The sequence below is a fragment of the Schistocerca nitens genome, chromosome 2 (genome assembly GCF_023898315.1).
Source record: "Schistocerca nitens isolate TAMUIC-IGC-003100 chromosome 2, iqSchNite1.1, whole genome shotgun sequence".
NCBI lineage: Eukaryota > Metazoa > Arthropoda > Insecta > Orthoptera > Acrididae > Schistocerca > Schistocerca nitens.
In genome coordinates, this window is record NC_064615.1 from 754,171,813 (window position 1) to 754,193,790 (window position 21,978).

At 42.7% G+C, this 21,978-nt stretch overlaps 1 protein-coding gene across 1 annotated transcript in view; it reads left to right on the forward strand.

The window, feature by feature from the left end:
- Positions 1-21,978, forward strand: part of LOC126235306 (adenylate cyclase type 3) — a 628,591-nt gene that overhangs the window by 416,824 nt on the left and 189,789 nt on the right. The window contains exons 8-9 of the mRNA XM_049944030.1: positions 8,568-8,680; positions 20,757-20,918. Coding sequence (XP_049799987.1) covers positions 8,568-8,680; positions 20,757-20,918 — 275 coding nt within the window. The remainder of the gene's footprint in view (positions 1-8,567; positions 8,681-20,756; positions 20,919-21,978) is intronic.

The following is a 21,978-nucleotide window of genomic DNA, read 5'->3' on the forward strand; positions in this document are numbered from 1 at the left end:
TTAGGTTAGTTAGGTTTAATTAGTTCTAAGTTCTAGGCGACTGATGACCTCAGACGTTAAGTCGCATAGTGCTCACAGCCACTTGAACCATTTGAACCAAAATAGGCACGAGGGCCACCGTAACAGAAGTGCGCTAGTTGCTTTTAGGATAGGTGCTCCCATTAGCTTAATCACTGAGCAGATATTTACTTAAGCGACAGGTAAGACAGTTAATGCAAATAGAAGGTATTTCTAAAGTTTTTTTTCTTCCTCCCTTTTATCAAGGGGGTTTTAGTAAGGTGGAAATTACACTTTGAGGAGACGCAATAGCAATCTAGCGGGCACGCCTTCACGAGGACGCCATGCCACTCCAAACGTACTAAACTAGCCGCGTATCCGCTGTTCAAGCCAAACATTAACAACACAGTTCCATATTCCTGACACCCAAATAGTCGGGATCGAAACAAAACCAAAAATCCCAAGAGCGCAAGATCCAGCATAGCCTCAGAACAGATCTTACTTCATGCGGTTGCCTTCACAAATACAGGTATCAAAATGAAAACAAGAACGTGTAACAACATTCCCTAATCAGCACAATGTCCTTCTTTAGGTCCCGGTAGCGCTAGACAGTGCTGACATGCCAATGTCAACAAACCTCTAAGGCAACACCCTCCAACTGACAAGCCGAAACCAATGTGACCCCTTATCAGCTCCGTGACAGGACTCGAAACCCCACCTACTGTCAGTGCAACTCAATTAGAAGAAATACAGCGCAGATAGTATGGTGGACACATATACCCAGGGATTAACAGAACACTAGACTGAACTAGAATTAACCTTAATAATACAGCACTAGATCTTGGGAGACAAGGAACTAACTCCCCACCCGAAATTCTGCAACTACAGGACGGGAGGATGAACTACCAAAACATAGAAGTGCAAACGTACACAAATAACTACCAAATACACCACTACACCGGTTAGCAACGATACGTGGAGGAATCTGCACTGTCAGAATTGCTCCAGTGAATAGAACAGAGGATTTCCACAGCGGTGGCCTCAAGGTGAGAAAGACGACTGGATGAACTCAATCCCAAAGGATGATCAACTTGAAACATTCACACTTAAATTCTTTTCTCCTTTCCCTCGGCGCACTTCGTCGTTTGTCCGGGAATGCTGTGCACAATTCTGAGCCGTCCCCAGTCGTCCCGGCAGACACCGACCCAGCCAAACTACTCCCGGACTCAAACCCTCGCCAAACGGCGGCTCCACCGCCCCATGATGGTTACTGTTTGTTTGCCTTCGTCGACGCAGGCGATGATTAGACTGCCATCCGCCTCCCGCGGACAACCAGTGAAGAGTGGACAGAGGGGCCCAACCAGGCCGGCGTTCCTCCACGGGTAGAAGTGCGGGTTCGATAACAACACCCGTACGCGGAAGGCAGGATGCCGACGTCACTAGAGCAGACACGAAGGCCGCTGCGCGACAACCTCCTCCAGCGTGGTTTTTTTTTTTCCTTTATTGTAATTTCAACACCTGTACATCAGGTAAGCTGGCAGCAGCACCTCACGCTGCTCTTCAGCCTCAGAGTTAACAGTGAGAAAACATATAGAAGACACAGAAGACATTGAACAATTTGGCGGGTAAAAAAACAGTAGACACAGAAAATAAAAAAACACGAAGCCGTTCACATTCGACGAAAAACCACACTAAAAACTGTCGACACGACGCACAAACACTGATGATGTCGACGGCACATGTGAATGTTGGAGCGTGACGGCGAACACTAAACACAAACACGATGGCACGCACACGAGAAACGGATGGCGATGATCTGCGCGCGAATGTCCACGTAACGTGTGCGAGTCCGTGGACCTACCAAGAGGGGCAGAAGGGGGAGGGGGAGGGAGAGGGGAGAGCAAAGATGCCAATGGCAGAGGAGAGGGTAGGAGGAATGGAGGTATGGGGGTAGGGGAAGCCCGGGAGGAGGAGTGGGGAGAGAGGGAGGAGGGAGGAAAGGGGAAGAGAAGGGAGTGTGCCCAAAGGAACAAACACAGGAAGAGGGAGGGAGGATCAAAGTTGGTAGGAGGGGTAGATGGAGGGGAGGAGGGCATCATCAGGGACTCCAGCGTGACCGCGCTCGCCTATAAATAGTACAGGCCAAAGAGTCTGCTGCAGTAAACACGTGAGTCTGTAGTGTTACCAACCTATGCTTTCTAAGTGCACGAAAGACAGAACTCGCAATCGATAGTGGGTGCACTACGGGCGGGAGTTCAAACGAAAGAGCTTCATAAAAGACCAACCCTAAACAACCACGGGAAAACGAAATAGAAGCGAAGCAATAAAAGACAGCAACGAGATGCTAGAGCCCGATCGCGCCCAAACACTGTCGATTACCAAAAATATTGGCTCCACACGACACTTAGGAAACGAGCTGTGGAAAGATGGAAATACACACGACTCACGAGTATGTAGAGGGACCGTACAAGGGAGATAAACTTGAAGGCAGCGTTATAGAAAGGGAAGTGGACGTTGATGAAGATGAGATGGGAAATACGATACTGCGAGAAGAATTTGAAAGAGTCCTGAAAGATTTAATTTGAATCAAGGCCCTGGGAGCAGACACTATTCCGTCAGAACTCCTGCCAGCCATGACAAAACTCTCCCATCTGGTGTGAAAGATGTGTGAGATAGGCTAAATACCCTCAGACTTTAAGAAGAACGTAATAATCCCAGTTCTAAGGAAAGCAGGTGGTGACAGGTGTGAAAATTACCGAATTATCAGTATAATAAATTATGTTTGCAAAGTACTAACATGAATTCTTTACAGTATAATGGAAAAACTGATAGAAGCCGATCTCGGGGAAGCTCAGTTTGGATTCTGTAGAAATGTAGGGACACGCGAGGCCATACTGACCTTACGACTTACCTTAGAAGATAGGTTAAACCTACATTTGTAGCACATGTAGGGTTAGAAAAAGCTTTTGTCAAAGTTGACTGGAACACAGTGAGCGAAAGGTCGGTTACAAATTGTACAGAAACCAGACGACAATAGTAAGAGTCGACAGGCATGAAAGGGAAGCAGGGGTTGAGAAGAGAGACAGGTTTGTAACCTACCCCCGATTTTATTCAATCTTTAACTGAACAAGCACTAAAGGAAACAAATGAACAATTTGAAGTTAGAATTAAAGTGCTGGTAAAGGAAATAAAAACTATGAGGTTTGCCATTGACATTGTAGTTCTGTCAGATACTGGCAGTAAAGGACACGGAAAAGGCGTGGAATGAAATGTGCAGCATTTTGAAAGATGGACATAACATAAACATCAGCTAAAGCGAAACAACAATAATGGTATATATTCGAATTAAATTAAGAGATGCTAAGGGAATCAGATTAGGAAAGGAGACACTTGAAGTAGTAGATGAATTCTGTTATCTGGGCAGCAAAAGAACCGATGATGCCCGAATTAGAGAGGATATAAAATGTAGACTGGCAAATGGCAAGGAAAGCATTTCTGAAGAAGAGAAATTTGTTAACATCGAATATAGAATTAAATGTTAGGAAGACTTTTCTGGAAGTATTTGTCTGGACTACAGCCATGTATAGAAGTGAAACATTTACGATAAACAGTTTAAACCAAAAGAGAATAGAAGCTTTGGAAAAGTGATGCTACAGATGAATGTTGAATATGATATGGGTAGATCACTTAACTAATCACAAAGTGCTGAACAGAGACAAGAACCCCCCATGAACCATAGACCTTGCCGTTGGTGGGGAGGCTTGCGTGCCTCAGTGACACAGATAGCGGTACCGTAGGTGCAACCACAACGGAGGGGTATCTGTTGAGAGACCAGACAAACGTATGGTTCCTGAGAGGGGCAGCAGCCTTTTCAGAAGTTGCAGGGGCAACGGTCTGGATGATTGACTGATCTGGCCTTGTAACACTAACCAAAACGGCCTTGCTGTGCTGGTACTGCGAACGGTTGAAAGCAAGGGGAAACTACAGCCGTAATTTTTTCCCGGGGGCATGCAGCTTTACTGTATGGATAAATGATGATGGCGTCCTCTTGGGTAAAATATTCCGGAGGTAAAATAGTCCCCCATTCAGATCTCCGGGCGGGGACTACTCAAGAGGACGTCGTTATCAGCAGAAAGAAAACTGGCGTTCTACGGATCGGAGCGTGGAATGTCAGATCCCTTAATCGGGCAGGTAGGTTAGAAAATTTAAAAAGGGAAATGGATAGGTTAAAGTTGGATATAGTGGGAATTAGTGAAGTTCGGTGGCAGGAGGAACAAGACTCTTGGTCTGGTGAATACAGGGTTATAAATACAAAATCAAATAGGGATAATGCAGGAGTAGGTTTAATAATGAATAAAGCAATAGGAATGCGGGTAAGCTACTACAAACAGCACAGTAAACGCATTGTTGTGGCCAAGATAGACACGAAGCCCATGCCTACGACAGTGGTACAAGTCTGTATGCCTACTAGCTCTGCAGATGACGAAGAAATTGACGAAATGTATGATGACATAAAAGAAATTATTCAGATTGTGAAGGGAGACGAAAATTTAATAGTCATGGGTGACTGGAATTCGACAGTAGGAGAAGGAAGAGAAGGAAGCGTAGTAGGTGAATATGGATTGGGGCTAAGAAATGAAAGAGGAAGCCGCCTGATAGAATTTTGCACAGAGCACAACTTAATCATAGCTAACACTTGGTTCAAGAATCATGAAAGAAGGTTGTATACATGGAAGAACCCTGGAGATACTAAAAGGTTTCAGATAGATTATATAATGGTAAGACAGCGATTTAGGAACCACGTTTTAAATTGTAAGACATTTCCAGGGGCAGATGTGGACTCTGACCACAATCTATTGGTTATGAACTGCAGATTAAAACTGAAGAAACTGCAAAAAGGTGGGAATTTAAGGAGATGGGACCTGGATAAACTGACTAAACCAGAGGTTGTACAGAGTTTCAGGGAGAGCATAAGGGAACAATTGACAAGAATGGGGCAAAGAAATACAGTAGAAGAAGAATGGGTAGCTTTGAGGGATGAAGTAGTGAAAGCAGCAGAGGATCAAGTAGGTAAAAAGACGAGGGCTAGTAGAAATCCTTGGGTGACAGAAGAAATATTGAATTTAACTGACAAAAGGAGAAAATATAAAAATGCAGTAAATGAAGAAGGCAAAAAGGAATACAAACGTCTCAAAAATGAGATCGACAGGAAGTGCAAAATGGCTAAACGGGTATGGCTAGAGGACAAATGTAACGATGTAGAGGCTTATCTCAGGAGGGGTAAGATAGATGCTGCCTACAGGAAAATTAAAGAGACCTTTGGAGAAAGGAGAACCACTTGTATGAATATCAAGAGCTCAGATGGAAACCCAGTTCTAAACAATGAAGGGAAGGCAGAAAGGTGGAAGGAGTATATAGAGGGTCTATACAAGGGCGATGTACTTGAGGGCAATGTTATAGAAATGGAAGAGGATGTAGATGAAGATGAAATGGGAGATACGATACTGCGTGAAGAGTTTGATAGAACACTGAAAGGCCTAAGACGAAACAAGGCCCCGGGAGTAGACAACATTCCATTAGAACTACTGACAGCCTTAGGAGAGCCAGTCCTGACAAAACTCTACCATCTGGTGAGCAAAATGTATGAGACAGGCGAAATACCCTCAGACTTCAAGAAGGATATAATAATTCCAATTCCAAAGAAAGCAGGCGTGACAGATGTGAAAATTACCGAACTATCAGTTTAATAAGTCACGGCTGCAAAATACTAACGCGAATTCTTTACAGACGAACGGAAAATCTGGTAGAAGCCGACCTCGGGGAAGATCAGTTTGGATTCCGTAGAAATACGGGAACACGTGAGGCAATACTGACCTTACGACTTATTTTAGAAGCTAGATTAAGAAAAGGCAAACCTACGTTTCTAGCATTTGTAGACTTGGAGAAAGGTTTTGACAATGTTGACTGGAATACTCTCTTTCAAATTCTGAAGTTGGCAGGTGTAAAATACAGGGAGCGAAAGGCTATTTAAAATTTGTACAGAAACCAGATGGCAGTTATAAGAGTCGAGGGGCACGAAAGGGAAGCAGTGGTTGGCAAAGGTGTGAGACAGGGTTGTAGCTCTCCCCGATGTTGATCAATCTGTATATTGAGCAAGCAGTAAAAGAAACAAAAGAAAAATTCGGAGTAGGTATTAAAATCCATGGAGAAGAAATAAAAACTTTAAGGTTCGCCGATGACATTGTAATTCTGTCAGAGACAGCAAAGGACTTGGAAGAGCAGTTGAACGGAATGGACAGTGTCTTGAAAGGAGGATATAAGATGAACATCAACACAAGCAAAACGAGGATCATGGAATGTAGTCGAATTAAGTCGGGTGATGCTGAGGGAATTAGATTAGGAAATGAGACACTGAAAGTAGTAAAGGAGTTTTGCTATTTGGGGAGCAAAATAACTGATGATGGTCGAAGTAGAGAGGATGTAAAATGTAGACTGGCAAATGGCAAGGAAAGTGTTTTTGTAGAAGAGAAATTTGTTAACGTCAAGTATAGATTTAACTGTCAGGAAGTCGTTTCTGAGAGTATTTCTATGGAGTGTAGCCATGTATGGAAGTGAAACATGGACGATAAATAGTTTGGACAAGAAGAGAATAGAAGCTTTCGAAATGTGGTGCTACAGAAGAATGCTGAAGATAAGGTGGGTAGATCACGTAACTAATGAGGAGGTATTGAATAGGATTGGGGAGAAGAGAAGTTTGTGGCACAACTTGACTAGAAGAAGGGATCGGTTGGTAGGACATGTTTTGAGGCATCAAGGGATCACAAATTTAGCATTGGAGGGCAGCGTGGTGGGTAAAAATCGTAGAGGGAGACCAAGAGATGAATACACTAAGCAGATTCAGAAGGATGTAGGCTGCAGTACGTACTGCGGGATGAAGAAGCTTGCACAGGATAGAGTAGCATGGAGAGCTGCATCAAACCAGTCTCAGGACTGAAGACCACAACAAAAACATTCTTAGTATATTTCTTTCGTCATGATTTTTGGTAATAATCCACTGCAGCTCAAAAGGAAAAATAACGTATGCAATGTACAGTACTGGAAGATAAAATTGCATTCATCCGCTCCATGTTAAGGTCTTTAGAATTAAAATGTGAATTGCTTTGCCCAGTGATATCAAATGTCTCATAGACAGCAAATTGAAATTTGGTAACTAACTAAAAACGTTTCTCCTTGACAATTCCTTATAATGCGTAGAAGAATTTATATTAATGTAATTTTTAAATGAGGTGGGTAGGAATTACTAACTCACATGTGTACATTAAAAAATTGGTCAGCATGTGGCTGTATTTACAAAGTAATTTGTTACATGGAGGTAAAATGGCTCATTCCACGTCATTACGATTTATCGAGAAAATTATGCAAGGAACGTGAAACTAAGTAACTAACTCACGGTGACCAGGAGTTGCCGTTTCTTCTACTTCTTCACGGTGAATATGCTGTGGACTCTGCTGTGTTTACAGAGCGCTGCACGCACGCGTCCTGGTATGACCAGTACTCAGGCTTCCTATTGGTCCTCGACTGTCCCGCTATATCACTACTATCTGAATCCCATAGAAAAATATCTGGGGCTATTTGTAATGCCACGTGAAACATAGCACTTATTGGCCTGCAATTTGGTAGCTGTATAGGATCTAATGACGAATGTGGAGTTTCTTCTGGACGTGGCTTACCTGAAGAAACTTGTCTCTCTCCCTCCTCGAATTGAGGCCTTCATGAATGCTCGAGGCGATGTTACTCGATATTAGCGTTTTATCGTGATTAGCGCTTTGTCCGGTGTATTGCTTCTCTTGAAATTCTTGCCATTCAGTTGTTCTTTTCCTTTCCTACATCTACAGCTACATCAGTATCCGGTAATCCACGATGAAGTGCTTCACAGAGTATTCACAGAAACCCTTTTAGACTATTTCTCGACCATTCCACTCTCGCATAGCTTGTGGGAAAATGGATACCTAAATATTCACATGCAAGCTTTGATTTCTCTTATTTTATTACCATGATCACTTTTCCCCGAATACTGAGAATCAACAAAATATTTTTGCGTTCGGAGGAAACGAATGATACTTGAAATTTTGTGAAAAGATCTTCCCGCAAACAAAAACACCTATGGTTTAGTGACTGCCACTCCATCTCGCGTATCATATCTGTTTCGCGAGCTGCCATTCCTTGAAAATTTTCTATGTCCTCCGTCAAACTTATGCGGTAAGACCACCATACCGCACAGCAGTACTGTAACAAGGGATGTAGAATCTAGTGTAGTCTGTCTCTGCAGTAGATTTGTTGCATCTTACAAATGTTCTGCCAATAAAACTCTGTCTTTGGTCGGCTTTCCCAACAACATTTTCAACGTGATGATTCCCATTTTAAGTTGTGTGTAACTGCAATCCTCAGGTATTTAGTTCAATCGATAATTTGTATTATTGATAGTGCAACCGCAGTTTTGCTCTCATTATTCCCACTGTTACTGAACAGACTTGTATTAAACATGTCTCTGATATGTATTTTGTCCACAGTGTGCCAGTCCTGTGGAGGAGAACCACGTGCTGGGGAACGGGCGAGGGAGAGAGGACTCGGAGAGTTTCAAGAAGCGGCTACGCGAGGAGCTGGTGAACAGGGACGGCCAGAGGTAGGCATCGACCACACACCACAGCGGAAGGCACGGAGTCATTTTGTACACTCAGAATGGGAGCTGGAAATATCGACACGTTTCATATCGTGGTTAATTTTCATCTATATCGTTAAATCAGAGAATTTCATTAATTTTGTGTAGTTATCAATAAACGGGGTGTCATGAAAAGTATTTCATGTACCTTGTAACACATTGTGATATAAATTTTTATTCCTTAGTTCCTTTTTCTATATTAAGAAGTAGAATTTAATGAAAGCATCAAACATTTAATGTTTCACTCTCGAGTAGTAACACAGTTATCAGAGATAATCTCTAGTTTATGACATCTTTCACAGTTTTCATAAATTTGCTTAAATTAGTTTAGTTTTACTTTACATCATCATCAGTAGTTAATTTTTTGTCTGTTTACATCTATTTCTTACCTTGACCCAAACACTGGTGCCGTTTAATAGTGTGCTTTCGCATCTTCAGCTGCTGGATATGCGAAAGCACACTATCTATCAATGACGCCAGGAAAACGTGAGAGATCACTGGCACGACTTATCGTCACAAGCAGCATTTTAATTATGTTATTTACACGAAAAATTTGTTTGACCTACAACAATGACAAAGTCATTGTTCCTTGCAGTGGGGGTTGGCTGTTACATCTTCTGTTTCGACGCAGTTGGACTTCTGGCAGGACTAAGCCAGCAGAGATTCTCACAGTTATGTAAATGACCTACAAAGCATTTTCTTTGGTTGCAAAATATGCTTAACAGGATCGTGCCGAGGAACTAGGGTGCCGCTTATCCTAGTGTATGTTCGAATATAGCCAAATACACTGCCATTCTGCAGCGGAGTATGCGCTGTTATGAAACTTCCAGGCAGATTAAAACTGTGTACTGTATAGACACTGGGATCCGTACTCTTTGTCTTTTGTTCTTTCTACCCGAGCTGTAAAAGTGGGAATCTCGCTCCTCCTCCACCGCTCAAATCTGTTGGTACCCCTTTTTTAATTTTCAAACTTCACAAAAACTCTCTTGCACAAAATCAGCATTACGAAAAGAAATGGTTGGGGAATGGAATACTAAAATTTTTTGTGAGAATGCTGGAAAACTACGGAGCGCTTGTAAAAAGATAATTAAAAAAATAAAAGACAAACTTGCAAACGATTCTGAACTTTTATTGTGGTATTGGAACTCTTATCAACTAGACACTAGAAATCGAATGAATTTAGTGTCGCGCTGCAACGATCGTAATAGCTCAGCACAGCCCATTCGAAAATTTAACAGAGAAGCTCCGGAAAATTAAATGGAAATTTTTGGGAGGAAGGCATCAAAGTTCTTTCATAAGCCTGTTGGCTAATTTCAGAGAATGTGACTTCGAGAAATAATGTGCAACATCTCTTCGGTTTCCAAAGTATATGTTACGTAAGGCTCATGAGAATAGGTTAGGTGAGGTTAGAACTTGTATTGATTGCAGTGTTCATTTTTTCCTCGGGAACAGAATGTGATAGGATGTCGCTAATATTGGTATGTAGTCTCCACCGAACGTGAGACAGTTGTTTGGAGAATATTTATGCAAATGTAGATGTAGCAGAAAAAGGCTTAGCTAAAGTCTATGGGCTGTTTCCACAAGGAGTCTTCCACTCTGCAGTCAGAGTGTCGTACCTGAGTACCTCAGTTAATAAGGGCATTGTCATTAATGGTAAGGCACCGAATTCAGGCAGACATACTGCGACATATTTCCGATAACAGTTAATTCATTTATGCTACTGTCCAGTAAGATAATGTGCGTAGAATGTAGATATTTTAATTTATACGACGTACAAATGTATACGGAAAACTATTTACCTTATGGATACTCAGATTTATAGGAATGATGTTCAGACTATACGCGGTAGAATCTGCGTTGTAAGTAGTGTTAGTATCATGAGTTGCTGACGGGCGCGGGTAGTGATACGGCGACTTTGGGCTGAAACACAAACATCAGTGTACATTGCAGTTGCAGACAGTCGACATGGTTCTGGAAAGGTGAACGGGGCTTTACTCGTAATGCCGTTTTATCAAAACAACAATGGTTCAAATGGCTCTGAGCACTATGGGACTTATCATCTGAGGTCATCAGTCCCGTATAACTTAGAACTACTTAAACCTAACTAACATGAGGACATCACACACATCCATGCCCGAGGCAGGATTCGAACCTGCGACCGTAGCAGTCGCGCGGTTCCGGACTGAACTGCCTAGAACCGCTCGGTGACACTGGCCTGCTCAAAACAACAGCAACAGTGCCCCTGCTCTTCTCTAGTATCGGGGTATTAAAGGAAAAGGGAGAGATTCTATTTCTAATCCGGGGTTGAAGAACATGATTCGGAAATTGGAATTAACTGGTGACGTCGAAATTGCTTGTGGAAGAAAAATATTCAAATGTGTGTGAATTCCTGCTGAAGTCATCGGTCGCTAGACTTACACACTACTTAAACTAACTGAAACTAACTTATGCTAAGAACAATACACATATCCCTTCCCGAGGGAGGACTCGAATCTCCGGCGGGAGGGGCGGCGCAATCCGTGACATGGCGCCTCAAACCGCGTGGCCACTTCACGCGGCGCTTGTAGGAGAGGTCGACGGCCAATTGCGCAACTAACTGTCGAACAAGCTACTGTTGCCATAGTTGAGGATGGTGAACGCAGTGTGCGTTCTTCAAGCAGTGCACGAGCTGTATCACGAAAGTTGAACATTCCATGTTCCACCGCACGAAAAGCGCTGCGAACGGTTTTAAAATGGAATCTCTAGTGCGGTTCCAGGTTTTCGTGGATGCAGATGGTCGTCATATTGAGAAACGGTTGTAACCCGGAAACTATTCATGATACGCAATTAACAAATGTTACCCTCTCATATGGAAATTAAAATGTGTTTTCTTCTATGGTTTAGTTGTTATATCTCTTCCGATACTTCCACAAAGTTCCAGTGTGCTACGATGACTCGTTTTTCATGGGGGGCACTCTCATGTAGCGTAAGTTTAATGATAACTATCGTGTATGATGGCCCAAGCGCAGGAAATCTCTATTAGTAAAATGATAAAAGAAAAGCGAAACATTAAATAACGTCAGTTTTACAACGCAAGTATCAATTTAGCTTCCATAGTTTTTAAAGTGCGATTGCCACAAACAAACGACAGGTGCGATACACGATGCAGGCAGCGCCATTTCGTGACATTATCAGTTTCATTTAGTTATCAGTACATGAAAACAACACTTTATGTCGCCTTTCATTCTTCACAGATGATGTAAAATGATCGTTGGCGAGCCGGGTAACAAATCCCGATTACTGCAGTTTCCATATATTAACAGGGTATCTTATACCACCCTCCAGTTCCAGGAGTTATATTACCTGCAACACACACTCACAGGTCTGAGTCAATTGTTACGCTGTTGTACAAGGGTACAGTACAACTTTCTCCACGTATCAGTGCGAAATTAGGTTAAATTCATTTAATTTTCGACGTAGTCCTCGTTTGGATGAATCGACTATGCCAAAGTTTGTTTGATGTATTTTTTTCCAGTCGACAAATTCCGTTCCTGAAGAGTGATTCTATAAGTTGTAGAAAACTGCCACATACGACTGGCACAACCACAGCCTCTTCATTGAACCCAGAGTTTTACAAATAAATCATTTTTTCTACGTGGTAAAGAAGAAATTCTGATCAATAAAATCTTATTCTTATTGTCCTTTGGTTTCATGACTGTACAGCCAACCGTAACTTATTCAAATTAGTAACACTCATCAGTTTTGATTTTTATCTATGTACAACATTTGAACCCATTTATTGAAAGAAAGGTATGTATTTCTATAATATTTACATGTATGCATTGAGCTTAGTGCAGACAATTTAAATTGATTTCAGTTTCAAAAAAGAAGTATTATTTTTAACTGAAGAAGGAAACGCAAGACTTCATGTGTTCCATTTGTCGTCTGACGTATTCGGTAATTGGGTTGCGTCGTCCAAGCAACGCGGTTTTCCTTCTCGTCTCTGCTTCCTCCGAGTGGCAGTTCTTGCATATTGTCTCGTGTTGCTGGTCTGTTCTGACCAAAGAATAAAAATTTACGGCACTCAAAGGATTCACAGATTACTGTGGCTGATCATATGGACACTCCTGATTCCTTAGGAGGTGAGTATATGAGTTTATAACCCGCAACGTTGTCGTTCCGAGAAGAGTGGTAACGCAGTGGGGGCCTCTGTACCAAATAGCATATAATTGATTTAGAGTCCTGTTTCTCTTGTCCTCTCGGGACATTACAGTATTATAATGTTCATGTCTTCTTCCTTTCCAGAAATAAAAAGAGGGTTGTCGATCAGTCCAAGGCGATGTAGGCCGTGATTGAATATCATTCGTTCAATGGTTGTATAATATCCTCTTGAACCGCTTGCTTATTTATATCAAATCGTTGTCGGGATCACAGGATCTATCGTTTTATATGATTTCCTTTGTAGTTGGTTGTTGTTCTCCCTTCCTCGTCATACCTCATTCTCATCGTCATTTTGGCCACCGTATGAAGACTGTGTGCGGTACCCTTGAAATGCATCGCGTTCCTGAAGCTGCACCTTGTTTAGCCAGTTGGTCTACTTGCTCGTCGCCGTGGATGCTGTTGTCGTCTTCGACCTAGATTAACGTGGCGTCTTTTTCTGAGATGCTACATAATTTAGTAAACGACTGGGCTGTTATGGAAAGTTATAACCGCGATTTGACTGTATCATATGCATATCTACACAATCTACATTTAAGCCTTAGCCTTTCATCATGTGTTACAGATGTCAAAAATCATCTGACTTGTATGGAGCACAACTCATCGTGTGCTCTACAAAAGTAAGATGATTTTTTAAAATTTGTAACACTTGAAAATGGCCTAAGGCTGAAATCCAGATCATGTAAAATAGCATATCATATGGTCAAATGGTGGTGCCGTGTGGCATGCACTCGACTAGTATCTGAAGTACTCCTGGAGGGAACCGACACCATGAATCCTACAAGCTGTCCATAAATCCGTAAGAGTACGAGGGGATGGAGATCTCTTCGGAACAGCACGTTGCAAGGCATCCCAGATATGGTCAATAATGTTCTTGTCTGGGGAGTTAGCTGGTCAGCGGAAGTGTTTAAACACAGAAGCGTGTTCCTAGAGCACTCTGCAGCAATTTTGGATGTGTGGGGTGTCGCATTGTCCTACAGGAATTTCCCAAGTCCGCCGAAATGCACAATAGGCATGAATAGATGCTGGTGATCTGACAGGATGCTTACGTGTCACCTGTCAGAGTCGTATCTAGACGTATCAGGGGTCCCATATCACTCCAACTGCTCATGTCCCACACCATTACACAGTCTTCACCAGCTTGAACAGCCCCCTGCTGACTTGCAATTTCCATGGATTCAGGCCGGCCGCGGTGGTCTAGCGGTTCTGGCGCTGCAGTCCGGAACCGCGGGACTGCTACGGTCGCAGGTTCGAATCCTGCTTCGGGCATGGGTGTGTGTGATGTCCTTAGGTTAGTTAGGTTTAAGTAGTTCTAAGTTCTAGGGGACTTATGACCTAAGATGTTGAGTCCCATAGTGCTCAGAGCCATTTGAACCATGGATTCATGAGGTTGTTTCCATACCTGAACATGTTCATCCGCTCCATACAATTTGAAAAGAGACTCACCCGACCAGGCAACATGTTTCCAGTCACCAACAGTCCAATGTCGGCGCTGACGGGCTCAGGCGAGGCGTAAAGCTTTGTGTCGTACAGTCAACAAGGGTACACGAGTGGGCTTTCGGCTCCGAAAGCCCATATCGACGACGTTTCGTTGAATGGTTCGCAGGCTGATACTTGGTGATAGCCCAGCATCGAAACCTGCAGCAATTTTCGGAAGGGTTGCACTTCCGTCACGTTGAACGATTCGTTGGTTCCGTTCTTGCGGGATCTTTTTCCGGCCACAGCGATGCCAGAGATTTGATGTGTTACCGGATTCTTGACATTCACGACACACTCGTGAAATGGTTAAACGGGAAAATTCCCACTTCATCGGTACCCGAAGATGCTGTGTCCCTTCGCTTGTGCGCTGATTATACCGCTACGTTCAAATAGACTTAAATTTTGATAACCTGCCATTGTAGCAGCAGTAACCGATCTAACAACTACGCCAGACACTTGTTGCCGACAGCAGCGTGGTATTCTGCCTGTTTACATATCTTTGTATTTGAATACGCACGCCTATACCAATTTCTTTGGCGCTTAAGTGTATAACTGTTGCTCTACATGAATGAAAAATCATCGACTCGGTTGTTCTGCCGCTATGTAAAAATCGCTTTGTAAATTGGCCTATTCAAGATCATGACAGCTTCCCGGCAGTCCGTTAAGATAATAATTTTTCCCTCAATGCAGTTTCCTTAGTTCGTAAGTGCTTCTACAATAGTTACTAATTTTGCTGCTATAACAGACATTTCCGCAGGTTATTTATACAGTCTCCAAGGTTGTGTTGTCTGACATACGGATCCATTTCTGGTGCCATCTGTGTTAATATTTTGGCGCCCGTTATGTGTCCTAAGATTTCCAGTATCGCCCTGGCATGCTCTAAAATGATATCAGGGGGCATCATAGAGATCGTTTACCTTGAATTTATGAGGGTTATATGATCACAGTTGTCGTTACACTGTGTAGCTGTAGAACGCATCACTCTGTGTTGTAATTGTTTTACTTAATCTAAAACATACATTGGAGTATCTTTGTAGATCCAGTACCGCTCCGTAAAATAATCGATCACCAGTGTCCGGATGTTCTATATAACAAACGAATTCGTAAACTGGCTACATTTTAGCATGAACTTCGATGCGAGACAACGCCGTAGGAGGTGTAGTGTTACTCCTAATGTCTTTCATAACAATGCATTTGTTTGTGTCCATTTCATCGCATCGACACGGATGGATAGCGCTTAACACTGTATTTTGTCCAGTTTAAATAGGGTGGTCGTGATTGCAGACCCATAGCGGATGCATGCATAGTCCAGGTAGAGATGGATAAGTGCTCCGTAAATGTTTAGACACACTGGGATCTGTTCCCTAGGCATTACCGGTAACTGCTCGTTTGATATTTATTGCTCTTTCGCCTTTATGGGCCCCATGTCAGTTTGTGATCTATTTACAAGAGTAAATACTTGATAGTTTTCTTGAATGGAAATGTATTTGGGCCTAGTTTCATTTGATTCAAACCTGTACATCTGTATCCAGTGAACATACAGATGGATGTCTTACAAGCGGATATTTCGAGTGAATTATTTGGAAATTCTTAATCAATTGTCCTGTTATTTGAATGCAATAGTTTAATGCCTCTCCGACTGCATAAATGCATAGATCGTCAGCAGTTTGCAACGTCTTAATGTTATCCCCCACTAGATTATGTATGTACATCCCTCCTACATATTCTGAAAAGTAACTGGGGCAAGATAGATCCTTGCGGCAAGCGACATTCGTCATTGTTTGTAAACAATTTTTGATGATGATTTTCCGGCACAATAATACCTGTCGAAAATCTGAGCAAATATTTTGGACGGACCATAGTTAATCAGCTTATGCGTTAACATCGGTATCTATGCATTATCGTATGCACTTGTTAAAGCCGTAAAAATTGCTAAACCCATACTGGTATGGTGAAAGAAAACTTGTCTTTTCACGCCCATCACTGTAATCCATACTTAATCGTCCGTTACGATTGGTCTCTAGGATTCAACCATATTTTTTTGTCCTTGTCTTGTTTCTTAACTGTCACAGTCCTCACTAGTTTCATGGATGGAATAACGATGCATTGATCGGTACTCTATTGAAAATCTTAATTAGGTTCTTTTCCTCGTTTTTGGCAGGTGCCACAACATTTTGTAGTTAACATTTTCAGATTCAGTTACAGTATATGTTTCGCATTTAATAATGCTTTTTTAAATTCTCTGTTAGACTATACAGTTGCAAAAGATTGTGCGTTGCATCCTCACATCTTTGTTGTGGTCTGGAAGCCGGTGAAAGAGGAGGAGGGGTGGAAGTTTCTGCAGGATTCTCTCTAACAGGTCCTGCAACGGAGAATCTTCTGTAACATGGTTCTCCCTCAGTTCGCGAAGCGCTTTATTTTCTGCCAGATTTCTACGAGTGATGGTTTTTGTGAAAGTGGAACAGATGTCTTCTTACTTTTTCTTTACTTTTGTTTCAAAGTAATTTTGGCTTTCGCAATCGCACGTTTAAGGGTCTAATGTGGTGAGTTCGCATTAATGTCTCCATTCATATTTCCTTTGTGTCCTGTCATTTCGCCTCCCCCATTCCCTTGGGGAGCGTCTTGGCACATAACACTTCCGCTTTTGCTGTATGGCTTCGTAGGCGCATTTGTGATGGCTTCTGCAAGTTGTATACGCCGCTACGGCGACGTATGTATCCTCAGTTACTTCCTTGTATTGCACATCTCTCAATCAGCTTTCCGTGTATCCCATGTATACATATGATAACGAATTTTGGTAGAAGTTCCTGGCTGAGGAATGTTATTAGCAGCGACAGGTGACCGATACAAGTGGGATCTTCTAGTACGCACCAGTGTACGAGTCAGTTCGAGTAACACCGTAATAAGGTCGGCTGCTAACTTTTCTTGACTAGGCGTATTGACGCGAGTCACCGAGCCATCATTCAGCATTAATAAATTCTCTTCATCGGTTATTTCTAGAACCATGTTCCCTTTTCTATCTGACCGTCTATTACCCCGTGTTCTGGTGGTGTATGTTGAGACCTTCCAGAATCACTCTAGGGCCGCTACTTGAAACACTATACTGAAAATTGTCTCCTTACTTAATCGTACTTTGGGAGCTCCGTATAATGAAAGGACTGGCATAGTTTTTCCCTCAATGATTACTTCAGTGGCACACGCCTCGGTTACTCTGACCATGTTTTTTATTCCGACCCGTTTGTAATTTACATCAGAGTGTATCATGATTGCTGCATCACCCTATCCGTCCTGTCTATCAGCTCGTATCAGCTAATACTCTTGGCAAGTGAAGTTCTCAGGTGGGGCTAGCCATGTTTTGTTAATGTCTTACAGTTTAATGTCACTACCTTGTACCAAGATAAGCAGAACCGTTGCATTTCTTCTGACAGACTTAGCGTGCAATGTATCCATTGCTGCTTTAGTCACTGATAGTTTTTCCATTATACAGATGCAGGATTTTCTCTTCCTCGAGTAGCTGCCGTATGTTTATTGTATCAATGAAATCACCTGTTTTTATTCGCTCCATTTTCGAGTTAGAAGTTTCACTAGTTCTTCTACAAAGTTATTTTTTTTCTCGTAGCCATTGCTTATTCTTTGCTGAAACGTTCCCAGGGGTCGTGCAAGTCTTCGCTTTAGTGCGCTACAGTCCAATGAGTCGAGACGCTTTGTCGGTCTGTATCTCATTCCCTCTGTACTGCCCGCGCCTGGTCCCTATACGCTGTCCTGCGGCATTTCCCGTCTGGGCGAACGAGGTGGTGTGCTTGTTGACGTCCGACCTAATAACGCGTTCACTGTGTTCTGTGAGTTGACTGTTGATTTATTTACCTGTGGTAGACAAAGAAATCTCTTAGTGATGCACCTGGGACTACACAAGATCAGTTCTCATTGAGAGACAGCCTATCTGCTGACGTGTAACGATCTCGGCGTAAGATCTGTTTTTCAGTATTTCCAGCGCTCTTTTAAATGAGATGTTCCTAGGTGCAGCAATTTCATGCACTTGTCTCCTTCCGATATACTTTGGGTACGCTTTGTCTGTTGCATAGTGTGCATCGCTACAGTTGGCTCAAGTGAACCTATCTGATTCATAGTTTGACGTTCCGTGATCAATGTCACATCTGAATATGATATGAGACCGCCTCTCAAGAGTCCAAAATGTAAACTGTTATAGCATATCCGCACAGGCAGCGAGTAGAGTTCCAATGAACATCGCGTACTGTGAATGAATGCGTGTGTCAGTACTGTTTCAGTATTATTCTGTAGTATCGTTTCATTCATTCTCCTAGCCTCCAATGATTTCACTGACGATTTTATATCTTGCATCCACTCCACCTGTTACACCCTGTTCGTAGAGTAGATAGTTTGGTACTTACGGTTCTAGCTGATGAACGACTAATGTCGGAGTCTGCACTGTTCTATTTGCTACTTTGGCCCTCCTCACTTCCACTTTCAACCTATTTACTTTCGCTTCGTAATATTCCAAATCTAGACTCTTACCTCCGGCATATTATCGTGAAACAATTTTCCAGTGGCCATCGTATGGGTATTTCCTACTTTACCCTTTTTCGCTTCAATATGTACAACGTAAGGACCTGAATCTATTATTTTCTGTTGCTGTTTATTGTTGTCTCTGAGTTAAGACAACTCAGAGTAGGGTTCTGCATAATCATACTTTGTTAAAAGCGATTGACTATGGATAGTTAACTTGAGTTATGTCCGACTGATTGACGTGTCTCATGTCTTACATTTCCTGATCTACCACAACATCACTTAATTCCATTCATTTAGCAGCTCCACATTTTCTTTGCAGGCCTGCAGCACATTTCCTACCACTACACGTATCCGAATTGCTATAGTCTTAGTCCCTGTCTAAGCTTACTCGTACATCTATTTAGTTGTTGTTCACAGCATTTACACCTTTCATTACCATCTAAGCTATTGTTCATGACGTCAGTGCGACGTCGGTGGGGCGGGCCAGTCTGGTGGACTGCCGCCTCCTTCACCGTAGGACCCACCAAACATCACTTGGAGTCACTGTCCGGTTGTTAGTCAATATTCACTTCCATATAGCTCTTGCTTTGAAAGAGCGCTCGCACACTATGTTTACTCGAGCACAGTTCTGGTTACAGTGATCAGTAAGTTGCCTGGGGGTATCATAGACAGATACCACCCCCACCGATATCTCATTGTTTGCAACGGAAATGCAAGTTTTCGACAGACGCCGATAGCGGTCAAGCGGAGACCCGGCGGGTCCAATGATGCGCGTCCGCTGAGCCACACCTTCAGCAGCTCCAACTGTGAGCGCTCTGTGCCGCTGCGACATAGGATGGCCGACGGCAGCTACACGCCCGTCTCTGTCGCAGTCTTCGGTTTTAGTAGCCCTCGACAGTTCACTTGTGCACAACAGTGCACGATGCTCCCCAGTTTGCTTCTTCTGATAGCTGGAGTCGACTGCTGTCTGTTCTTTTGTAAAGTTACTTCGCAACGTTTGTAGAACGCTATAAGTTAACTTCTGCTTAATGTATTTGCCTGTTCTCTAATCATTTCAGCTCCTGTCTAGCTTCCCTACGACACCGCTGCACCGTCCTGTAGCTCACTTCTCCTTACCATTGTGTACAAAGCAGTACACAACGGTATGTGTCAACTCTCATACTTGAAACCCATCATTATTCCCATTGTCAAAGCTCCTTTATACAGTAGGTACAGTGTCGTGATGAAATATATATTTCTTTTATTTCTTTTGCAATCCAGGCATCTCTCACTCTTTTTCCCCACGCCGTTGTCAGAAGTAGCGTAGAATTTAAAAGGCATCATTCTACCCTACCTGAGAAAATCAGTGAGATGAAACTTCTCCATCACATGAAATCATCTTCACGCTTTCTGGTGCAGGTACACCAGGTAAAAGCCACTAATTTGGTTGCTGTTTCGTTTTCGCCTATATGAAGTGGAACCCAGTAGCAAAGGCATAAGTGTGCAAAATCACTTGGATTAATTCAAAACGGTTCTACGATTGTTAATTCATGTAAACTGTATGGTGGTATATGTATGGCATCCGATATTTCGTACAAGTTTAAATGCAGACCAATTAAATATTTTCCAGGAAGAATTGCTACTGCTGACAAAAATTATGAAATGAATTTTATGGTGGCACTATTTATAGTTTATCAATTTAAATAAAATACTGGAAACAAAATTAAACAGTTGGTCTAAAAACTACTTCACAGATCATCTACATATGACGTACCACATTGCGTGGCGAGAACAAATTAAGATCGTGTTATCGAGCGCTAGTGCTGGGCGTTAACACAGCGGCTGTGGTGTGTCGCAGAGACCTGTCGAAGCACACGCACCTGGTGACGCTGGCGTTCAGCGACAAGCAGAAGGAGGTGGAGTACCAGCACCACAAGGAGTCCTTCGGCAGCGTCTCCGTGCTGGGCTGCCCGCTCGCCCTGCTGCTCGTCACCGTGGCTCGCGTCGTCGTGCTGCCCAGGTACGCACGCGCGTCTCCCGTGTCTCTTATTACTTCTGAAGTGCACTAATTGTACTCGTTGGTTGCTCCACTCCTTAACTTATTTAGTCACTCAGAAGCACCATATACCATACCATATATCATCCTCTTGATCTTTTTCCAAGTTTTTTCTTCTTTTCTTCTTTCAAGACTACTTAGTGGCGAACTGTGGTGCATACTCAGCTTTATTAATGCGAGCCTTGTCCATCCATTCAAGTTCTCTGATGCAATTTGCTCCAGGATTAATTCCCATATGCTGTAGCACTTTCATCCTACCAATGTTTCCATCATTGAAAGCAATAACAGCATTACTGACTCCCCACTCTAGTGTCTTCATTCCAACAAAAACATTTTTTGGTGAACGAGTCCATATAAGATTACTGAACGACTCATTGAAATTTTGAGTCTGACCATGCAGACACTTCTTCAGGAATTCACGAATTGCCAGGTTTCTGTGAATAGTTTTTATGGTATCCATGACTTCTGCTGGGATGAAATGTTCGTGGCTGTATGACCTGTTTGAGTACTGGCCATTGCGGTAATTGCAGCATGAATCAGGTCCAGGAGGGCAAAGGTGACGTTCTGGTTTGTCATCAGTTGACACTCTGTGGGAGATGGTGGCCCATACTGCCTGCTTCATTTTCAACAAATCTCAGTATTATTTATAATGGCCGTCCCATAATAATGCTGTAGTCCATCAATCATTTTGTCTGTCAGCCTGTCTCTTATGGTTTTACCATCAGAAAGTTTCTTGCCTCTCAAACTTTGTTTCAACTTCCTCAACCTAGTGCCCATCCTCTTCTGGACACGACCAATACATTCCAGTTTTGTGATAATCTTCTCACAATAAGGCTGAGCGGCTACTACATTGTAATATGCATTTGAGTCTCCCTCACCTATGAACTTAGTATAACACACTCCCCTTTCGTTCAAAGATCGACTAAAAATTTCAGTAGCTTCAGAGGCCTCCCTACCACCACTTGTTCCTTCATTATTTCTGTCACAGATGTGCCCTTCTTCATTCCCTGATTTACACTTATAA